General features: G+C 37.3%; 1 protein-coding gene across 1 annotated transcript in view; it reads right to left on the bottom strand.

Annotated features, from left to right (window-relative positions):
* The window catches only part of PPP3CA (protein phosphatase 3 catalytic subunit alpha), a 299,648-nt gene that overhangs the window by 34,923 nt on the left and 240,956 nt on the right, over nt 1-23,769 (bottom strand). Inside the window, exons 7-9 of the mRNA XM_027117002.1 lie at nt 21,235-21,312; nt 18,746-18,840; nt 520-645 (exon numbers count right to left, since the gene is read on the bottom strand). Of these exons, the coding sequence (XP_026972803.1) occupies nt 520-645; nt 18,746-18,840; nt 21,235-21,312 (299 nt within the window). The remainder of the gene's footprint in view (nt 1-519; nt 646-18,745; nt 18,841-21,234; nt 21,313-23,769) is intronic.

Raw genomic sequence — 23,769 nt, forward strand, 5'->3', positions numbered from 1 at the left:
ACCATATTTTAAATGAACTATTTTTTTGTTATTGTACATGCTGTGTTTCAAAATATTGTAGCCATTAATCACTTTCGTACAATGATTATTATTAACATCAGAAATGTGAGGAAAGCATGGTTATCACAAGCTTTTAGTTTGACCAGTAGTCTATAAAATAAAATTATACTTTTGAATTATAATGCGAAGGGGTAAGAAAAGAAGGTAGCCATTATAGCTTGAAGCCAATCAAAACTATGAATCTGTTATTTTTTAAAGGGTTGGATTATTCTAATGAGGTTATATAAATTATCCTAATATTCCTCTTTTATTTCCCCTTAATTCCACTCATTGCATATTGTTAACGGCATATACAGTGACATACTTTCAAATCACTGCTCCTACGGTGAAACCTGTGAGTTTTACTGGTTAGGCCGAAGTGTTTCTCTTTCTGACTGTTTCATGGTAAAAAAGGCCGCATTACCTCTCCTTCCTTCCCATACCATTTTATTAAGAACATCTCAGGATTCCACAACATACCTTTTTCCCCAACAAATGGCAGGGACCAAGTGAAAACATCCATGAAATTGGGAAGCCAGTATGGATGAGGAGAACAGTTGAATTGCCTGATATTCATGACATTGTTCTCATACTTCAATACTGCAGCTGAAAAAAAGAAAAAGAAGGACATTAGATTCACAAGCACATACTTCTGCTTCTACACATGGCTTGAGTTGATCAAGAGAATTCAACTATATATTTGACTTAAGTTCCAAAGCATCAAGGCAAACAGCTTCATTGGTCACGAATGTTTATTTAGTTATGGATTTAAACTTCATTCAGTGTAGTATCTAGCTGCACAATGTATAAATACTATACATGAAATGGCATTATAGTTTGGCAAATATTTATATAAGATAGTTAATCAAACGTCAGGAATTGGATCAAGCTCCTTTTGCAGCCAAGAACACTTTAGTCTTTTTTTTTCTTTTTTTTTTTTTTCGTGGGCCTCTCACTGTTGTGGCCTCTCCCGTTGCGGAGCACTGGCTCCGGACGCGCAGGCTCCGCGGCATGTGGGATCTTCCCAGACCGGGGCACGAACCCGTGTCCCCTGCATTGGCAGGCGGACTCTCAACCACTGCGCACCAGGGAAGCCCCCCATGTTAGTCTTATTTAATACCTGGTGACACGAATAAAAGTGGCATAGCTAAGTTAGTGTGATATAATTTAATAATATCCTCAAATATTTGAACAGAATTTATATCTATTGTTTTTAAAGCACACTTTTTTCCAGTACAACTCACAATAGTTGTACAAAATAGTTTAAATGAGACTGCACTCTTGACTTAATAAAGTAAAATGTTTGGACTGAATCCTGCCTTAAATAATATGCCGATGTTGACTCTACCCTTGACTTCTGAAAAGGATGCACCATCCTCAAAAATGGGAAAATCAATCTGCCTGCTTCACTCTGCTTTGCCTGGTATCTGTAGGTTGCACACACACTCACATGGGATGTTACGGTTGCAGAGATGTTAACAGCATAGCTAGTCTCACTTCTAACCAGGTTCAGAACCTCATCTATAGCAATCGGGACACAGGGTGAGCAGGTGTCTGTGAATACTTTCAATGAAGCAAAAGCTACCTGTTTTAATAGGGTCATCTCCTCTACGGATAGACGATTTTAAGTTGTAGGAAATTCTCAGGGGGAATTTAAACCTTCTTTACTACTTACTGATCCTAGTTCTGCCTTCTGGAAAAATACAGATCAAGTATACTTCTGTTTCTAAATGACAGTCCTTTAAATATTAAGAACAATACTCTCACACGGTACCTTGCTGAGTTTTGGCAAGATTTTACTGTTATTACCCTATCATAGCATGATTAGCATTGTATTAGCAGAAACTATTGAACAGATCCTAGATGCTGTCAAATGAGTTTTTCTTGGTTTTGTTTGGCGGTTTAAAATATAGAAAAATTAATCATCTCATGACTTTTTAATTTTTGGACTGACTTTTGTATGTGGAAGATGTTATAGCATGTGATTGCTATGCATAAAGATATCCCTTAAAAAATATATATTTTTGAAGAGCTCCTGGGAGTTTACTGGGTTTGAGCTTTGCATGAATGTCTGCACTAATATCTTACTCAACTACTTATCGATATCTTTAACATAACATTGCTTTCATAACTCCGCGTTTTCCTTCCACCTGGAATGTTTTCTCAGAAACCTCTGAATTTCCAAATTCTTCCCATCCTTCGGTGCCCAGCCCAAACACTATCCCCTCTGTGAAATCTTTTCTGATTTCCTCTGGTGGATGTCTCTCCTCTGAATTCCAAAAGCCCTTGACTTACAGCTCTATTTGCATTTATTATTCAATTTTGATCACAGCTATTCTAAGTGTATATGTATATATCCAACGTCTCCCTACGGCCGTAAGGACAAGTACCATACAGCAGGCTCTCTATCTTTATGTTTCATATACCACCTTCTTAGCACAGATGCTCAGAAGCTAAGGATACATCTTGGTATTTTCCCTATAATCTTTTTCAAGAAAATTCTTCCTAATGCCTTTGACCCTTCCTCACATGAGACCGCTGCTAGAGCCTTTCCCCCATCTTGCTTATCCTATTCTGGATGTATTCCACAGCAGCAATGCTACTGTTAAAGTGTGGCTCAGAACTAAGAGAATCTTGGTGGGGTTGATCAGTGCAGAGCATGGGAAGGATGTATAGTTTTCTGTGATTTGCATACTACATACATCATATTGCAGCTGAATAATAAAGTGGATGTTTTCAGCAGCTTGAAGTTAACAAAAATCATACTTGAGAACAGTGAGGTTTTTTCCTTTGAATCATATTTCAGGCTGACCAACCCAGTTCCACGGAACAGAATCACAGATGGTTTGGGGACAGGAATTGCAGATAATGCAATCCACACTGATATGGAGGGAGTTAACTGTCTTCTTCCCATGGAATGCTGAATCCCGCATACACTTCTGTAAACCTGTTTTTCTTTGCATTATCCTATCATTTATGCGATATGTCATTTGGCCTAAGGATACATTCACATAGTATTAGAAACATGCAAAATGAAAAACTCATGGCAAATTACAATATCAATACTTGGGATCTGCCAGATGGGAAAGGTGAAGTACTTCCCGCTTTTGCTAACTGCTCCCTGAGCACCGGCTTCATGCAAAAGGTCTTTACCATTTTTGAATACTGCATATTATTAGCAGAAATGGATCCTCCCATCTTCAAAAGGATCTCTTAAGGTTCTAAGTCATCTTTTTGAAGAGTAATTTCTCCTCGAAGTCCACTCCCCCACTTTCTATCAGTGTTAGGTTGGTACAGTAGGAAGAAGGAAAGTAAGTGTTGTAACTGACAGTACCCCAGATGAAAGAGAGAGGCTTTCTATAATATGTCACTTAATCCTTACTACAAATCTGAGAAACAGATGTGACTGCCCTCATGTTATAAACTAAGGATTTGAGGTCAAGAAATGAAGTGACTTTCTTAGGATCATGCAACCAGGAACTAACTGGAAGATATCACTCCTATTCAAACCCAGCTTCTACTGACACCAAATCCATTCCCTTTCCACCATTCCCTCTCTCTCTCCTAAATTATAAATGTATGAATTCTAGTCCCAGCTGTTATACTAATTTAACTTTGAATATGGTATTCATAATTAAAGAGGTTTTAGCTTTTTGCCAAAATACGTGTTTGAGAAAAGTGAAATAGGATGCACATTCACAAGTGTGGACAAGGCTTATCCACAACAGATAAGCAGAAGCTCTGTTTTGTAGCTGGTGAGACAAAGCATTTATTCATTCAACATTGGCTCAACCTAATTTATCTGCGTGGCTACTGATAAAGCAGATACTGTTTACAGATTTTATTTTTGTTTATTAACAGCAGAAATAATACCAGTTAACAGCAGCTACATTTTCTAAGCATCTGCTCTATACCAGGCACTATATTTGGTCTTTTATAATCACAAATCTTTGCAATCTCTCTCAAAAGTGGTTCTTACTTGCATTTTCAAAATAAGCAGAGAGGTTATTTGCCCAAGGTCACACATGAGAAGCAGCAAACTTCAGTTTGGGTTTGAATCTCAAGTGCCTCAACTTTCCAGTATTCCACAATATTCTCACCCTTCTCCTTCCACATTTATTCTTTTTTTTTAAAAAGGAGCACTGGACTGGAAGGCCAGGCGCCGAGACCGAGAGATGGATTCTGTCATGAATTCTAAGGCACACGGTCACTTAATGTCTCTATGTCTAAATTACCTCACCTCACTACATGGGTTTATCCAGATAACTTATACGACCTCTTCCAGACCCAAATGATGTTCACAAACTTCTGCAGCAAAGATCTCATCATTAACACAAAGACTGATGAATATTCTCAGTAATTCTAAGAGGCTATTAATAGAACTTTTTTCTTATTTTTCTATAAAAACAAAAATAAACAAATGGGACCTAATGAAACTTAAAAGCTTTTGCACAGCAAAGGAAACCATAAACAAGATGAAAAGACAACCCTCAGAATGGGAGAAAATATTTGCAAATGAAGCAACTGACAAAGGATTAATCTCCAAAATTTATAAGCAGCTCATGCAGCTCAATATCAAAAAAACAAATAACCCAATCCAAAAATGGGCAGAAGACCTAAACAGACATTTCTCCAAAGAAGGTATACAGATTGTCAACAAACGAAAGAATGCTCAACATCATTAATCATTAGAGAAATACAAATCAAAACTACAATGAGGTATCACCTCACACCAGTTAGAATGGCCATCGTCAAAAAATCTACAAACAGTAAATGCTGGAGAGGGTGTGTAGAAAAGGGAACCCTCTTGCACTGTTGGTGGGAATGTAAATTGATACAGCCACTATGGAGAACAGTATGGATGTTCCTTAAAAAACTAAAAATAGAACTACCATACGACCCAGCAATCCCACTACTGGGCATATACCCTGAGAAAACCGTAATTCAAAAAGAGTCATGTACCACAGTGTTCATTGCAGCTCTATTTAGAAAAGCCAGGACATGGAAGCAACCTAAGTGTCCATCGACAGATGAATGGATAAAGAAGATGTGGCACATATATACAATGGAATATTACTCAGCCATAAAAAGAAACAAAATTGTGCTATTTGTAGTGAGGTGGATGGACCTAGAGTCTGTCATACAGAGTGAAGTAGGTCAGAAAGAGAAAAACAAATACTGTATGCTAACACATATATATGGAATCTAAAAAAAAAAAATGGTCATGAAGAACCTAGGGGCAAGATGGGAATAAAGACACAGACCTACTAGAGAATGGACTTGAGGATATGGGGAGGGGGAAGGGCAAGCTGGGACGAAGTGAGAGAGTGGCATGGACATATACACACGACCAAACGTAAAATAGATAGCTAGTGGGAAGCAGTCGCATAGCACAGGGAGATCAGCTCCGTGCTCTGTGACTGCCTGGAGGGGTAGGATAGGAAGGGTAGGAGGGAGGGAGACGCAAGAGGGAAGAGATATGGGGACACGTGTATGTGTATAGCTGATTCACTTTGTTATAAAGCAGAAACTAACACACCATTGTAAAGCAATTATACTCCAATAAACATGTTAAAGTAAATAAATAGCTTTCATTTAAAAATGCAAGTGCAATAATATATATTCTTTTTTCTTCAGCCACATAAAATACTCATGCAAATATACTTCTCAAATAATCTTACATTAATAACGTATGAATTTTGATTTTTTGCATAATAAATATATATGTTGCAAAAATACATGAAAAACATTAAACCAGAACAGTCCCAAATATTCCGTCACGAAATTCACAGTTAACGTTTCATCTTCCACCCCTGCCACCTTCCTCTGACTGCCGCTGGAATTACAGAACTCAACTGAGCCCTAACAGGGTGCTCTCCTCTGAAGTACTTGAAAGATGTTTATCTCCAGTGCATATAAATAATACAAATGGTTGTACTTCAAGAATCACTCGAGACCACCTCCTGAGACCTTGTCTGAGAAATAGAGAGAGGAAAAAAGAACAAAGTCTACCATCAAGGAACTCCTCTATTCTGCTGGCAATACACATGCCCTCATGTCCTTTACCAATTGTATCAGAGGCCCTGAGAGGGATTATGACACATATACGGGCCTTAGGTTATGAACCATTGTTCAGAGCAGACCAGACAGCACAGAAACAAATGCTCTTTTGTTGCACACACAGGGGTGAAGGATAGCCAGATGAAATTTGGAATAATAGAAAGAATATTAATCCCCATGAATCTGGAGACCTGACTGCCAGTTCTTTCTCTGATGTCAAAATTATGGTTGCAAAATTATGCAATTAGTTGGTCCCATCGTGCTTATGTAAAAGATATAAAAAAAAAAAAAGATATAAAAATCAGTGATAAAGAGACTGCTCCTACTAGGAAATAGGGAAGGGGCACTGGACCTCTATTATTTCTAATGATACCACAAGGCCATCTGAATATAGTGAAGCCCGAGGAATAGAATCTATATCTTAATTCAATCCTCCGTCTATCAAACCATGCATAAATTGCTAGGCCATATCCAAATCTGTAAATTAAAGGGGTCTCTCCTACTTTTTAAAATTTAAAATTTTGATGAGACACAAAAACCAATAGTTCACAAAAACTTGATAACATTTCACAGCATCTTCTTTACAACTGCCATCAGCAGGGAAGCTGATGACAGGGCAGTAAATGACAAAAATAGAAAGGTCAAAGAGAGCTTCCAGTTTAAGAGAAGTTATCAAAATATTGCTAGCAAGATGCATTGACGAGCTCACCGAACCATGGGTTCAACACATTCCAAGTCGATTTTAAGAGGAACACAGAGCTCTTTTTCTGAAAGCCTTCAGATTAGTAACTGTAATGTTCCCTACATACCTCAGGCATTCTCAACACTACTAGGGCAGTTCTAAGATAGAGGAGAGAAGAGCTCAAAAGAAGGGAAATAATAAATTTTATTCTTTTCACCCTTCTGCTAACGTTTTTATCTCAACTCTAATTGAAAATCCACTCCCCACTTCAAAAGATGGGACAGAGGGACAGAAAAGAAACAAAGATGAGAGGAAAGTAAATGAAGGCACTTCAGAATCCCTGGAAGCCATCCAGAAAAAGCCCCCCCAAAAAAGAGCATAATAGGCCCAGGATATTTTTTCCTTTCAATTCTTCCACCCTCAGATACCCTGGTAGAAAACGTAGCATCAGTGTGTTCTTTTGGCAAAGTCCTACCATCATAGAAGGAGACATGATAGTTTGATGGATAAAATTCTTGAGGTAGGACTATGTACGCATAATGTCCTTTGGCAGAATTTTAAGATTATGTTGGTGTGCTGCATGAAAGGGTCTTCTCTCTGGGAGAGATGCTACAGATTTTTAAAAATCTATATGTTCCCATAAAGATTACTTTGGGGAGGGTACAAGTTTCGTTTAAAAATTTGAGAAGATATATATGTACATTCACATATATGCATAGTTATTGTAGTACACGTTATAGCATCTATAAACACAATCTCTACGATTCCTTCCATTTAGAAATTTGACTTCTCACTCCTGTTTCCTTGTTTTTTCTTCTCAATGTCCTATACTTGCCTGATGGATTCTGTTTTAAGAAGATTCCTTTTTTTATTATTAGTGACCTAAGTAAAGGGCATGACCTAGGTCAAAGGAAATTTACCAATTCATGAGGGTTACTGTATTTGGTGAGCAAGGGCTACACTTGTAACTCACTTTTACTCTATGGCTCATAAGGTTAGGCTCAAAGTAAGTGTTCAAGGCATTTATGAAGACGGATTTCAAGTCTTCAATTTATAGGTAATTTTTAGGTAATTCTATCATAATGATATTTTTCAGTATGGGTTTCTTGAGAAATTTAATGTTTAAATTGCTCAATTCAGTACTTATCAGAGTGTATTTCACAGGCACATGCTCAGTAACTTCTACATAATGACTGAATTTCAACCAACCTGAAATATCTTAGTATTACTGGATACAAACAGTAGTTAAATATAATTTTCTTGAAGGTATGAGCTAATGATTTTGTACTTATTGAAATACACGTGTGTGTGTTTCACGTGTTTCTGTATATAATCCTTTTACGCCCACATCTAACCCTTGTTCCTCCTCTTACCTTGTACATGCCTCTTTCATGGCACCTATAACACCTTCTTTAACTTTGTCACAAGTCTCCTACATAAATGTGGATGATGTTATCTTACATGAAGGAAGGTGACTGTACTAGATATATCTATTATCTGAGCCAATCTTATGGTTATGTGTGTGTGTGTGTGTGTGTGTGTGTGTGTGCGTGTATGTATGCATGAGTGTGTGTTATGTGTTTCCCTTCTTAATACTGCATTAGTAAATTCTGAATCAGGTATTATTCAAATACAGAATTTTGAGTAAAGTAAGTGGAAGGCAGATGATAGAAGGAATGAGGAAGGCATAGATCTCTCTTCTTTTTTCTTTTATTGTGCTTTGTACCATACCTGGCACATGGTTGATGCTCAACAGTGTTGGCTGAAGAAAAGATCTAATGAAAGGAAATAGAGAAAAGAAAGACAAGATGGAGAAAGAGAGGAAGGAAAGAAAGAAGGCAGGCAGGCAAAAAAAAGAGAAAATAAAGAAAAATTTAAAAACATAAAACATGTAACTTGTCAGGACACTAAAAATGTAACTAACCACATATGAACAGAAGTCTGAAGGGTGCTTGAAAGAATTTGGGAAAAAGGTAATATGTCACTTCAGAGGCTAAACTCTGTTTTGAAATTGTAAGATTCTAAAATAGATAAGAGTGGAAATAATATTGTCTCTGTCACATAGTAACTATGTGAGCTTTGGCAAACATTTCTCCTTATTTGAGTCGTACCTTTCAAACTTGTAAAATAGGAATAATTAGGTCATCTTCAAAATATGAAGATCAAATAAAATAATATATGGGATTAATATTTATAATATATACAATCAGATAAAATTTTGGCACCTGAAAAATATAAAGTATCATGACTCAGTTTCAAATTCCTTGAGGAAAGAATGGCTATCTATTTTTAATAGTTTTGCCATTTTACGATTCCCACTTAATGTGTCACATCGACATACTAGGATCCAGAGAATTTGGGCCAAAAATTGATCCTTGGGATTAGCCCAAGTCCAGTCAAACACTGTGAATCATTTCTAACATTACAATTTCACAAAGAGAATTTGAATTTCTACCATTAAATATTTTTTGCTACGTCAACAAGGAGTCATCGGCAGTTATGAGTTCCTTATCAGTTTGAGCTGGTACATTCCTTTAAGTTCTAATCTATACAATTATAATGTTAAAATAAGGCTTAATCAACCCTAGACTAAATGAGAAAGATTTACCTGAAGCTTTAAGCTACTGGGGGAGATGGCATGGACATAGGAAACACTGGCTCTCATTCAATACAGCTGATACTTATCAGCTCCAAATGCATAACAAGGGTAAGTGTACCTCGGTGGGAGGTACTTTGAAAAGTAGTGCCTGTATCTGTATCTGTTTCAGTGTCTGTATGCTCTTTCACCTTGTACTTGGTATCAAGCCTTAAGCTGCAGCTTGCAATGGTTCTAGGTTGCTATCTCCAAGATATCCTTGGCACTGAGTTAATATAAGCCTATACACTTGATATCTACTTCTTTTCGTGGAAGTAATGTCACTGAGTGTCTTGCAGGTCTAGAACCTCTAGATAATGAATAGCAAGGGATAATCCACTGATTCACATCTTTAACGTTTCATATATGTTATGTGTGTGTATATATGTATATACACACACATATATACAAACACACACACACACAAATAAATATATATTTCTTGTTTTTCCTCCTGTTAAATGCCTTATTGACAATTAGATTTCTAGAGAAGTTGGTTTCAGTCCAGGGTAAGAATCCTCTAACCATCTGTCAGAAAATGGAATGTAACACAAGATGTAAGCCTTAAATGGTCCCGTCCAAGGGGCAGCAGAAGAGCACTGACAAGGAATCTGGATGGAGGACTCGGGTTGCTAGAGGTCCTGTCTTCATCCCCAAGGAAGGGTTCACAGAACACTGAGATCTGATTTTATGGGCAGAGCTTTGTGAAAAGCGAGGATTATCGCACCCACTGCCATAGAGTACTTACTTTGTTGAAGCTCCACAATTACTTAACTGCTGAAATTTACAATCCTGTAGTGGTGATGGTTAAGAAATCAAGCTGTGACAGGGCGAGAGAGAGGCACGGACATACATACACTACCAAACGTAAGGTAGATAGCTAGTGGGAAGCAGCCGCGTAGCACAGGGAGATCAGCTCGGTGCTTTGTGACCGCCTGGAGGGGTGGGATAGGGAGGGTGGGAGGGAGGGAGACGCAAGAGGGAAGAGATATGGGAACATATGTATAACTGATTCACTTTGTCATAAAGCAGAAACTAACACACCATTGTAAAGCAATTATACTCCAATAAAGATGTAAAAAAAAAAAAGAAATCAAGGTCATTTGTTAGAGTAAAGATACATAGATTATACGTAGCTTAATTCAATTAAAATATATAGGGAAAGTAATCCCTAAATATTCAATCTTGATAGGTTTTCTATTTCACCTTCTGTCCCATTAATTAAATGTTTAAATGTAAGCAAGGTGATTACTGGAGTAAAACTAACCTATTTAGAAAGCGGCCTCCAGCAATGACACTTTCACAGCAGAGCTGAATAAACAAAAGCAAAAGCATAAGTGCTTTGGGGGATATCTTTTCAAGGGAGACATTTATTTCAGACTAGTGCAAAAGATACTCTGATCTTTTAATAATGTATGTATTTGGATGTAAAACACTCATGTAATTTAAAAGTGATAACAAATGACTCTTCATTTCAAAAGCTTTTCCTTTCTTCTTGAAAACTAGTCACCTAAACACAATGAACCCCTGAGCTGAATAGGGGATCAGTGCAAACGCTGCCCTGAAAGCTTTCACATAACAAAGCTGATGCACAAGAGCACAGAAGGAGGGTAACCCGTGGGCCCTGGAGTCAGACTGCTGAGCTTCGATCTCAGTGCCATTCCCTGACCAGCTTGCATGAACTTTGGGGAAAGTATGTAACTCCTCTGTGTCCGGTTTTTCATCAATAAAATCAAGATTATAATGTAGTTCATCGAGTGCTTGAAAGATTAAATGCATTTATTCATGGAATGGAAATGTAGAGCACTGTCTGGCAATGGTAAATGCTCAATAAATATTAGTTATTATTATTGTTATAGGTATAGGAAATCACAACCACTGATGAATTGCACATATTGAAGAATCCTGGTTATAAAAGGCAGCATAAAGGGGACATTCTACTGAAACCTCTCTGCAGTTAATTTTATCCATTTATCTCAGAGAGGAGATTTCTCTGAAAACCAATCAAAACCTTCTAACTTCAAGTTCTCTTTACCTTTAAAAGTCTACCTAAATTTCTTCTTTACCATCTCATACTGATAATAAAAGGAGTTAATACTAAGAGTTTTGTTCATGGTTTCTGCTTGGCTCCTTCATAGATTCTTATATTCCATACTACTCCTTGGTAGATTGTCCTAGGTTTAATAACCATTATTAAGAAATTATCTTCCTGGTGTGTGTAATTCTACCAATACTCATTGGGCTAAAAAATAAAAATGTTTATCAAATAAGTAAAGAAATGACTCTTTTTTCATGGGGGTGTATCTTCCTTATTGTTTGCTTTTGCTTTAGCATTTGTTAGCAAATGTCAAATAACAAAATGCTACCATGAATATGTATTTACATTTTCTTTCTTTTTTTTTGTTTTTGACTTAAACAACAAACATTTATTTCTCACAGTTCTGGAGGCTGGACGTCCAGATCAGAGTGCCAGCAGGGTCAGGTTCTTGGTGAGGGCCCTCTGGCTGGTCTTGTCCTCACACAGCCTTCCTTGGTGCATGCAGAGAGAGAGCCTCTGTTTCCTCCTATCTTTATAATTAATCCCATCACAATGCCCCAGCCATGACCTAATCTAACAGTAATTATTTCCCAAAGGTGGCACCTCGAAATACATCACATCGGGGGTTAGAGTCTCAACATAATGAATTTGGGGGGAGGAGGAACACAGACATTCAGTCCATAGATGGTATTTTTATAGTTTATCTAAATGTAAATACAATCTGAAGTGAAAGATTAAGTATCTACATTTTCTATATTGAAATAAGTGAACTGGCCAAACAGCTGCTCAAGAGCAATTAAGAAGACCTTTAGATTTGAGATGATAGAGGAATAAAGTAAGGGTTGGGAACACTTTGCCATTGGGCAAAGTCTCTAGATTAATTTTATCCAATTTGTAAAGCAACTAGTGATCATATTTATGGCTATGGTTGCAAATACCCCAAACATGCTTTAAAAAGGGATATGTTAATGAGAAAGGTGATGCCCATGCTGAAGACAGGCCTCAGACTCTACGGAAATGGCCCCTTGTTATAAAACGTGGGTGTCTTCGCAGGGAAGTAAACTTTTACACATGCTGTAGAGAAAGAGGCAGAGGTGCTACTCAGGGTTGCCTGGGCAGTGATGCTACTCCCTTACAGAGACTCCCCCTGCCCCTTTCCCTCCTCCACACAGGACAAAGATGGAATCTAGCTGGTTCTATTTGGCTCCTGAACCTGGCAGGTTCCAGTTATCTCTAAGTTTGTGGAAGTTATTCCTGAATGGTGAAACAAGCTCCCAGTGTGAAAGGACTGCGGTGCAGCAGGGAATGAGATTGTAAGGCCTGGCAACACCATGCTGTGTCAAGGGTGTGTCACTGAGCGCTGAGAGCTCCTGCTGGAAGGTGGGGCTTCAAGGCCAGTTGGCTTCAGATATGCTGCATTTGCTCCTGGAGCTCACATCACGACTGCCACTCAGATTCCTACCTGGGTTCACTATATTAACAATTCAATCCTCCCTTACGATGGTATTTTCCTGCCAAGTCAGACATTATCTTTTAATTTATAAATGGTACCTTCCTGAAGGCCCTGTCTACTTTTTGATTGGGAAATATTTGAGGATGTTGAAATTGCAAGTTTTGGTAAGACTAAAATGCTTTTTATAAGTAAATCTATCAAGTTGTCTAGTTTAAAAGTCCAAAACATCATAATATGTTTTTTTCTATCAAAAAGCATAGACTTTTGCAAAAAAAAAAAAAAAAATCTCAAAATTCTTGTAAACAATGCTTTTCCTGTCCATCCTTGAAAGCTGATTTTCAACTTCTCTTCCTTAACTTACTTTAGCATTGAATTGATTTCTTTCCTGGTTGTCATTTTAATCTTTGGTCTTGATCACTGTATTAGTTTGGTTGTCATTTAGATTTTCCTCTCAACTCCAAAATACATTTCATTTAATACCTTTTACTTAATTACTTAATTTTACTGTCAGTAGATCTTCTTAGAACTGAGTTGTACACCCCTGGTATACATGTTTATATTTCTCTACATCTGTAGCATCCATCCATCCATCTAGCCTCTCACCTATCCATATGACGACTCATCTGAACCATGGAGAACTAGCACCACATGGAAACCTACTACAATTTACTTTATAGATTTTTTTGAAGCACAGTTATAATCATTAGAGAGACAAAGGACTTAACTGTTTACATCAAGGTTTAAAACACTTTTAAAAAGAGGTTTATTATAGTTTTCGGCCAAACCAAATTGTTTAGAGCAGAGTTCACATCTGCCATTGTGTTTTCCTGCACTGAGAGATTTCACTCTAAGAGAGCTTACATGTCACTTTCTCAGTTAAGCTTTTTTTGTTGCCACCAGCTTATTTCCATTCTCCTTTCATACCGTTCTTTTCTTTGTAGGATTTTGCAAATATATTTAAATAATTATTGGTGAAATTCTTTAACGCCCATCACACTACTAGATTATAAACCCCACTAGAAAAAAGACCATGTCTGTCTTGTTTATTTTATATCCTTAGCACCTCACATGGTACTTGGTATACAGTAAGTTCTCAATAAAGGTTTGTTACGTTGGTGAGTGGATGAGGTTGAAGTCACTTTCACAGATGGAAAATTATTTTGAAGAAGCAGCAGCAGCAGCAGTAGCAACGTGTCATTACTGCATTTTTCTTCTGTTTGGTGTATCTGGATAATTGTGAAATCGCTTTTCCCTTGGGCTACAGCGTCACAGGAGAAAAACAATTCAAAGGTGCTAAGTACTCTGCAAATGTTTAACTCCAACTGGGAAATAAACACTGGTTACAGCAGTAATTTAAAGACAGATAAAGCTCTGAGGGTCAACACCAATAGGATACTTTTGGGCACTGTCTTGCTATTAATTCCCAGAAAGAAAATGCTTTGATCAATGCACATATTGGCTGCCTACCATGTAAAAGGCATGCTACTTGGCTTTACAATGTGTATCAAAAAGCCCCTGATTCAAACTATTATCTGATTGGGAAGTTATAGGAATGCACGGAAAAGCTAACCAGAAACAGAAGTAAATGCTAAGTACGAGGGCAAATGATTGGTATTGCAGGTGAAGGGTAAATGATTGGTATTACAGGCATTAAGAGAAGAACTACCAACAGACAGACTGGAGGGGGTGTAGTCCATTTACATGGGCAGAGAAGAGCAAGACAAGTATTCTAGATATAGATGAAAAGAAGTGGGTGGGCAAAGATGTGGCGAAAAGGAAAGCCAAAAGTTGTTCAGCGCGATGAGCAGAACAATTTGGCTAAAGTAAAGGGTTCATGCAGAGGGAAGCAGAGAGATCGGTCACGAAGGTAGACTGACCCATAAAGTAAAATTATAACTATGAAGCTGAAGAGGAAGAGTATTCTGCCAGCTTCTGGGAAGCCCCACACAGACACATGGCATAGTTCGAGCAATATAAAATATTCAATGATGATAACATCTTAATAGTGCACAACGTTTTGTTTCAAAGTAATTTCATCTATTATTCACACAAAATTTTTTTTTTCTCATTTTACAGAGATGTCACTATATGCCAATAATTTTAGATGAGTTCGTTGTCTCACGGCAGAGCTGGGATTCAGAGCTACATCTTTGGCCCTGGCATCTTGCAGGAGTAAGCAGGATTTGTCAGAGTGAGGAAACCGAAGCAGGAAGAGGGGCAAGTTGTTTGTCTGTTAATGCAGACTGGAAAGGATAAGAACTGAATGGATTAACATAGGATATGGGGATTGACATAGGGGATGGGACATGTACAGTCCTCACTGCGTTCTGAAAGCTGCTTTTAATTGCAGGCAAGTATGAACTACTAATCTGAACAATTGGACATTTAAACATGAAGCTGATCATATGACTATTACCGGTTTTAAGACGGCAGACTAGACTCACAGACGTAGAAAACAAACTTATGGTTACTAAAGGGGGAAGGGGGAAGGGATAAATTAGGAGTTTGGGATTAACAGATACACACTACTATATATATAATAGATAAGCAACAAGGACCTACTGTATAGCACGGGGAACTCTAACCAATATTTTATAATAATTTATAATACTTATTTTATATTTTATAATAACCTATAAGGGAAAAGAATCTGAAAAAGAATACATATGTAATGTATAACTGAATCACTTTGCTGTACACCTAAAACTAACACAACATTGTAAATCAAATATACTTCAATTAAAAAACAAGATGGCAGAATAAACCTATTTTTTTTCTTTTTCTTTCATTTTGCCAGAGAGCTATTACTGCTTCCTTAATTCGCAGGAATTTTAAAAATCAAATCACACTCTAACTACTAGGTTATAATCCCAGAGGCCTTGATGGTCATCTGTTTTCTAAGAATCAAATGGTTAACTCAGAGATTCTTCATGGCTGTTTCTTTCCACTGATTGCGTTTTGAAGGTGCTTGCAACCCAGTTTTATTGCACTGGCTTTTAAAGTTCTCGTTAACATTTATTTTATTCTAATACAGTCATCCTCCCTTCAGCAGTGAACTCCCAGTCCCACATACTGTACACAGTGCTAGTGTAATAGCTCGAAAGTGCTTCAGAGATTTTACACAAAAGTCTTTTGAAATTGTGCTCAAACTGAAGAATATATCTTTCTTCTTCCTATCAGTTTATCTTCTTCTCTCAGGAGAATTTTTTTCTTTTATGAAAAGGTTCCCAAAATGAAATGCTTCTATCCCCTCCCCCAGAGATTGTGATCTGCCCTAAAGGCAGAGTGAAAGAAGCACAGAACCTCAAAGATAGCAATGCACTGATGTCTATTGCTTTTTAAGTTCCTGCCTTGTTAAATCAGAACCACAGACAAAGAAGCAATGCACATCTTATTCAAGAAATCTCTATTGGTCTCAAGCAAAACTGCATTGCCTAGCATTGTGATGGATGGAAAAAGGCTAGACCTGTTTTCATGGAGTTAAAATCTCAATTCTCTTTCTCTTTCCGTTTTTTTTTTTTTTTTCCTGTTTCGAGGGGTTTTTTTAAATTTTAAAAAAACTTGTAAGTATAGTACATGCTACTTAGTAATCAGTCTCTGTCAAGAAAATTATTCATTTGGGCACTGCCTTCACTAGGTGTAACAGAAAAAAAGTTTAATGCCATAAAACAACAAAAACATAAGTGCTCATAAATTATATACTTTTGGTAAATAACAGGATCACGGTGGGACATGCAAAACAACCTACTGAGTTCTTGCATTTCTTGTAGGTACCAAGGGGAATTTTGGGGACAAGATGGAGAAGCCTTATCCAACGAAAGGGAACTACTTCTTATTGATTTTACACAAGAGGCTTCAAGATTGAGATTCTGTTTGGAGACGGAAAAAAAAAAAAGTCTTTGCTGCTTAAAAATAAAAAAGTTGCAAAAACACTGGCCTTGACTTTATTTTTTCCTCTTTCTAATCCAACGTGAACCATTCTTCCATGTCCAGATCATATTTTATCTGAAATAAGACCTTCTCTGACCATTCTAGAAAAATCACCCCTTGTCGAATGTACTTAGTGTTTGACTCTCTTGGTTTTACTTCATGACACCGTCTTACATTTTCATGAAATCATCCGGACGTCTCGCTCTGTCAACTAGTTGATAAGCACTTGATATGCAGAGAACATGTTTTACTTGATTTTGCATGCTTCTTGCCACAGAGAACCAAGGGCAGGTTCTTTTCTAGGAACTAGGCAATAAGAAAAGGGGGACAACTATCCCTCACATGCTGCCATCCGTGGTTGTGGCAGAAACTCTTTGTGCCTACCGACAACCATGCCCCAAGGCCACAGGGGAGGGTCCCCCAGAGTCAAAATGGCAACGAAACAGACTGTGCAGCTAGAGCAAACTCCAGCCAGCAGGGGTCACTCTCTGAGCCATGGGGACAGGGGTTGGACAGTCAGAAACTTTATCTGTAGGACAGCGCAGATTCCTCTGGGGAGAGGTAGTGATTGGAAAGTGTGACATGTGGTTTGCCCTTTGGAGCAGGATCCCTGACAGATCCAGAAGGTACGGGCCTCAGTATCCAGGCCTCAGCAGGAGGTGGGAAAGTGCAAAGCAGGAGATCAGGGTACAGGCAAAGGGAGAGACCCACTTCCCAAGGGGAAAGTGGAATGCAGGCTTGAAACGAAGGTAACAACCGATTCATAAGGACGGAGGACAGCAAGCAGGTGCCTGGGAAGGCATCCTGGACACCAGCCTAGGACAGGAAGCTGCCTCTCACAACTCGCAGAGGCATGGGAAAGGCTCCCAATTCCAGGAGTTTTCAGACTGGCTCAGAGATAAGGCTGCCTTTTCCTGCCTCTCCTGGCCTGTATTTGGCCTCACATGTATTATTTGATTGGTTTCTTTCTGTTTCATTTCTCTTAATCTCAGAAAGCCACACTCAGAAATGCTGCATATATACTATCCGGACCAATGCCAAGGAGGGTTAATGACTGTTTCACACTTTCTCATTCATTCTGCCACACCTCTAACACCACACATCATTTCCTTTCATAAAGAGATTACCTTTATGAAAGAAAACAATGTGGCCCCCACTCCCCCTCTCTTCTCTAGTCAGTAAATAATGCCCTCTCCTTTCCTGGTCTCTTTTGGGCCACAGGTACAGCGTTGCAGAAAGAAAGTACAGGATGCTGGACCAGATGATGTCGGTTTGATGCCAGTTCATCACTACCTGACTGAGTGACCTTGGGCAAGGCAGTTACCATAGAGACTCACTCTGGGAGGCAAATGATATTTATTTTAAAGTTTAATTCAATTTTTAAAAAATAAATGAATACATACCTATCACAAGGTCTGACTCATGGTAGGTGCTCAACAGATGAAATCTGAATTTGAATATGAAGCTATAGCTTCTTTCTGCTTATTTTTCATAATCCTTTACATGTGCAGTCACACTATTCTTATTTAAATCCCCATCCTTCTTAAGAAGCATGATTTTGGATTTCTCTCAATTATTCTTTCTTTTAAAGCCTATACCTATCATAGCAGTAGCTGTCAACCCTACTTTACATTAGAATCGCCTATACCTATCATAGCAGTAGCTGTCAACCCTACTTTACCTTAAAATCTCCTAGAGAACAATTAAAAAATAACAGTGCCTGGGCTCCCACCTCTGACCAACTGAATCTGGAACTTTGAAGATAATCACAAAATCTGCATCAAACCATAAATGAAAAAGTAAGGAGAAAAAGAATGACTAAAAATGCTTAATTAAAACTAGACCAAAAGAGAACTTAGTTATTACACATACTATACAAAACTCCAAGAGGGATTTGAAAACACTCACCTTTGTTATTGTATACATCTAAGTAATTTGGTGCTGAAAAAATTGTAATGAGAGAAGGGAAGCCTGTTGTTTGGCTTTTCCTGTACATGCGGTACCTAAAAACAATAAATACAAGTCAAAACAAGGCTAAGTATGGAAAAAAGATGATATCAAAATAGACATTTAGAAATAGAAAATTAAAGTTAAGTTTTATTATTCAAAGAGAATTCAATTATGGAGGCACTAAAAATTTTCTCTCTGAAGTCTGTTATACACAGACATCAATTCATTTTGAGGGTGACAATGGAGACGCACAGTCATATGTACAATTTCAAAATAGGTCTTTTCTAAGTTTAGCAGACCTGGAAGAGAGTGGAATTCAGTGAAAAATCAGAATTCATTTCCATGTTGAATAGAGAGGACAAAGGCTGCTTTTTGTACACAGATACCTGTACCTACCATGTTTTTCAGAAGTTTGCCAATATTTTTAACATAAATAGATTAAATAAGCAGTGTGATATACAAAACTTTACCACTAATAACCAGGCTGATTATTCTATTTGTAACAATATTCTGTCATGGTTATATAAATCCATTTTGCCTAGACCAAGTGATTTGCTTTTCATAGAATGTCTGGTTAAATCTATGGGTTTTACGAGCTGAAACTGTTTCTATTTTACAATTTTATTTATTACCAATCTCTTCTGGTGTCTATAGGTCAAAGATTATTGTCTCAGCAGGGAAATATTTAATCAATCAGTAATGAAACCTCTGCAAGATGTTTGGAAATAAATTAACAATCCAGTTACTTTTCTTTCACTGAGGCAAAAATAGGACTCTAGTCCTCAAATCAAAAAATACAGGAGGTTTGGTTCTTTTCCATCAAGGTGAAAACGTATCTCACGACTTGTATGTGACAGATTTCAGGAATATTAGTTTAGAAAAATTCCTAAAGTGCAAAACAAAATTTTATCATTCCTTGGTTCTTCTGCGTCAGTTATTTCTGGCAGACTAATCATGCCTAATTTAGCTGGGGTCTAAACAGGCCTCAAATAGTACCTTTAGATAGATTAAATAACGACTTTAAAGTTTATAATTTTACAAATATTTTGATACTACTTTTCCCAAGAGAAAATACCCCCTTAAAAATCTTTTGAAATGTCCTAGAAGTATTTATTCTGCTTATGGAACTGAGCTTTGTTGGGGGAAAAAATCAGAATGGAAAAGATAGTGACACTCTTAATCCTGGTACCTTGACTTTATAAACTCTGGCTGATTATGCCTACTTGACAGCAAATAAAAACAAAGAATCTGGATGACATAATCTCAACTTTCCCCAATGAATCAGTCAACTGCTCATTTTAAACAAATATACTTGTTGATTTGAATCGACACACTTAACCTGTTTTCAAGTAAGCAGATGGATTTCAGGTCTATCATGGGATTAAGATAAATCTGCTTAACATGTTCAGTTGGGACAGTCAGCCAAAAAGCAATGGTGACACCACTGCCCTGAAAAGTGAAAAAAATTATCTGAGGACCTGATTGGCTGGGTATATCAATAGGTTACTGCGAACATTGGCTACAAGAGCAGTGAGCACACAATATTGGATCAGTTCATACTTGCTGACTGATTGCTTGAAAAAAGCTAATTTTGAAAACAACAGGATCTGCCTTGATTCAGAATCATCACAGGTATGGGCTTACTTCAGAATGCGGGCATCTGAATTCCCAATTTCAGTGCACAGATTATAAAAATAAATGTTCCTCCTTTTCAGAAAACTTAGAATATGAAGGAATAAGCTTAAGCTTTTGAAGGCAAAACAATGCCTTTCAGTGGAGCGTACTGGGAAGGGTATTGGACTTCAAATCCTAGAATTAATTACGCTTATTTCTCCCTATGCCTATCTCCCAAATGTAGATTGAATGTACCATCAAAGTGCATATCTGATATTTTTTAGATTTCTAAATCCTTGGAATCAGTTTACATTTTTAAAATTTACCAGATATTACAAAATCATGTTATGCATTTGTTAGTTAGAATATAGGATTTTCCCCATCATTTGAATGTCTCTTGTTTTTGCCCTTTAAAACTTGGGATCAGGAATGATATTCTTTAAACAAGAAATACCTGTTAAATACGTATGTGTAATTCTCATCCACATTGCCAACCAAGACTGAAAAGTAGCGGGCAATTTACTCACTTATGGGACAACGGTAAGAGCGGGAATTGCAAGAAATAAAAGGAGGTGGCCTCACAGTGCTTAAGACAGCCAGGTGAAAATTCTACCTCTTCAAGCTAAAAACGAAAGGACTTTAAAGGGGACTTTACAGCACTTCTGCAAACCACTTATTCCCCAGGACCCTGCCATATCTGTGTCACCAGAAGGCAATTTTTAGGTCTAATTCCTTCAGGGAGAGAGCTTGGCAAAGGGAACCTCCACTGCCCAGCATATGAGGGACTGACAAAGGGCAATGCATGGTTTTCATAAACCCACAAAACGGCTCACCCTGCGTCTTGCGCTTCATGGGCTCGGAGTATAGATAACAAGTTATTGTGCTGTAAGAATTCACATACAGCCGGGTAACTGCCAGAGACAAAAAGAAAAGAGAAAAGTATCTGTTATGAAATCATCAAGAGTAGCACATTTATCTATGACATCCAGATTTATGTGACTGGATCAATTATAATCAAACATACATCATTCATGAAACAAGCCTCTTGGTTCTAAGGACAGGTTTTCCACTGTGGCAGAAAAAGTACCTATAGCTATACTTTTTTTTTTTTTTTTGAAGTACAGTTGACTTACAATGTTGTGTTAATTTATGCTGTCCATCAAAGTGATTCAGTTATACATACATATGTACATTATTTTTTTTCCATTATGATTTATCACAGTATATTGAATATAGTTTCCTGTGCTATACAGTAAGACCTTGTTGTTTCTCCATTCCATTATTATAGTTTGCATCTGCCTACAGCTGTACTTTTATTTATTTATTTATTTATTTATTTAGGCCGCACCGCATGGCTTGAGGGATCTTAGTTCCCTGACCAGGGTTCGAACTCAGGCCCTCTGCAGTGGAAGCGCTGAGTCCTAACTACTGGACCACCAGGGAATTCCCTATAGCTGTACTTTTAAAGGGCTGGAGGTGTGTGAATTGGAAAAAGAATGCTGTCATTATATAACGACACTAGAAAAGTATCCAACTCATAGAGAAAATCAATATTATTAAGTCTACATCTAAACACAAAGTGAACGGAAGCATAAATATAACATAAGAGTGGAATTTAAAGTATAAATCCCAATTTTCTCAAATATAGCATTATTTGTATTTGGGTGCCTGCTTGAGAGCTTGACAGAAAGGACTGAGCTAGGGAGTGGGAGAGAGTAAGTCTTCTGAAAAGTCAAACTGTCAACTTCTTTATGGGTACATCAACTGATTATATCATTCAAAATCTAAACAGAATTATGAAATCCACAAGATTTAAAAATGTGTACTTTAAATGTGACCAACAGAATTTTATCTTAAGACATTGTTTCCTGTGACTTAATAAAAATATCAAACATACAATCAATAGGATTTTGTCTGTTAAGAAAGTCTCAAAACCAAAGATGAAAACTTCATTAAAAATGAAATTCAAATTACAAACTAAACTTGAAAGACCTTTTGCAATCCCTTTATCTCTGCTCCAAGAATTTTTAATGAGAAAAATGTACATCATAAAAATGAATAAATTTTAGATAGTTCAAATCAAGAGACAGCAAACCAATGCTTGTTTAAATATAAACAAACTACAGATATTCACTAGAACCTAAACTACATATACTATAGGAAACAACTCACAATTATAAAAATAGCTCTTTGGGGAAATAATAATATATGTCACTCAAATAATTAAAAAAAAAGAGAAGATGAAAATCATTTCTATGCTACAGATTTTGTAAGAATTCTCTGATTAAGAGGAAAAAAATACCATTAAGATGGCATATCACTATAGAGATACTGATTATAAAAAGGATTCAGTTCTTTGGCAAAAGTGGGATCCGAAATCAAAAATAGTCTTTGTGCATGTGCAACATGTGCACACATATTTGTGTGCATGTGTGTGTGTGTGTGCGCGCGCGCGCGCGCACATGTGTCTTCTAGAATATTCTACCAATTTGCTAGGGAGAGAGAAAGAGGAGACATCCATGGCGCCTTCCCTTCTTAGTGTTCCCAGGTCATCCCAATAAATAAACCACCTAACTGATGAACATGAGCATGACCCACAAATTGGAGGAGATGGTCCACCCAGAGTGTCTACATGGAAACGTGTCCACATGGTACCTAGATCAAGAGTTGGCCGACATGTGCCGTCAAAGACTTCTGTTCTACTTTGGGAAAAGGTGAGTATATCACTTTTCCAGATCAGTGTGTCAACAAAAGAGACCTTAATTTCAGAGACACTGGTTGGTCTTCAAAACTAGCGCATTTGCTTGTACATATTAGCTACAAGATGCCCAGCCAAAGGGTGACAGAGTAGCGGAGGCACTCAATAAATGTTCCCTCCCTATCTCTTTAAGCAGTGTACTTACATTTCTTGTGCCCTCAAAATGCTTCTTTAGAAAGACACTACTGCCTTGTTGTACCACTGTAAGACAGAGGTTGTTTGTCTATGTTTGTCGCTTTTTCCCTTGTGCAAATGGCTTGGTTGCTCTTTTTTATCTATTTTTTTCCTTTTAGAAGAAGTTACCTAGTCTTATGAAAACATAATTTTAATATATTTTCTTCATGCTAAATTTGATACCCTTATGTGTTTAAGCTAAGTTTTCCCCCATGGAAATATACATCTTATATTTAATGGAAATCTGAAGAAGATAAAATTAACCTAGCTAGGTTAATTTGCTAGGTTAATAGCTTTAAGTGAGGAACACTTGATTACTTGCAGCGAATTCATTTTGAAGAAGATTTTTAGAAATGTAAAAGCATGCATACTCAAATACTTGAACTTTCTAAGAATTACAAACATTTTTCTAAATAATAATTTCTTGAACAATATT

This window comes from Aethalodelphis obliquidens, unplaced genomic scaffold (genome assembly GCF_003676395.1).
Source record: "Aethalodelphis obliquidens isolate GAN/ISIS:26980383/991018 unplaced genomic scaffold, ASM367639v1 scaffold17, whole genome shotgun sequence".
NCBI classification, from domain to species: domain Eukaryota; kingdom Metazoa; phylum Chordata; class Mammalia; order Artiodactyla; family Delphinidae; genus Aethalodelphis; species Aethalodelphis obliquidens.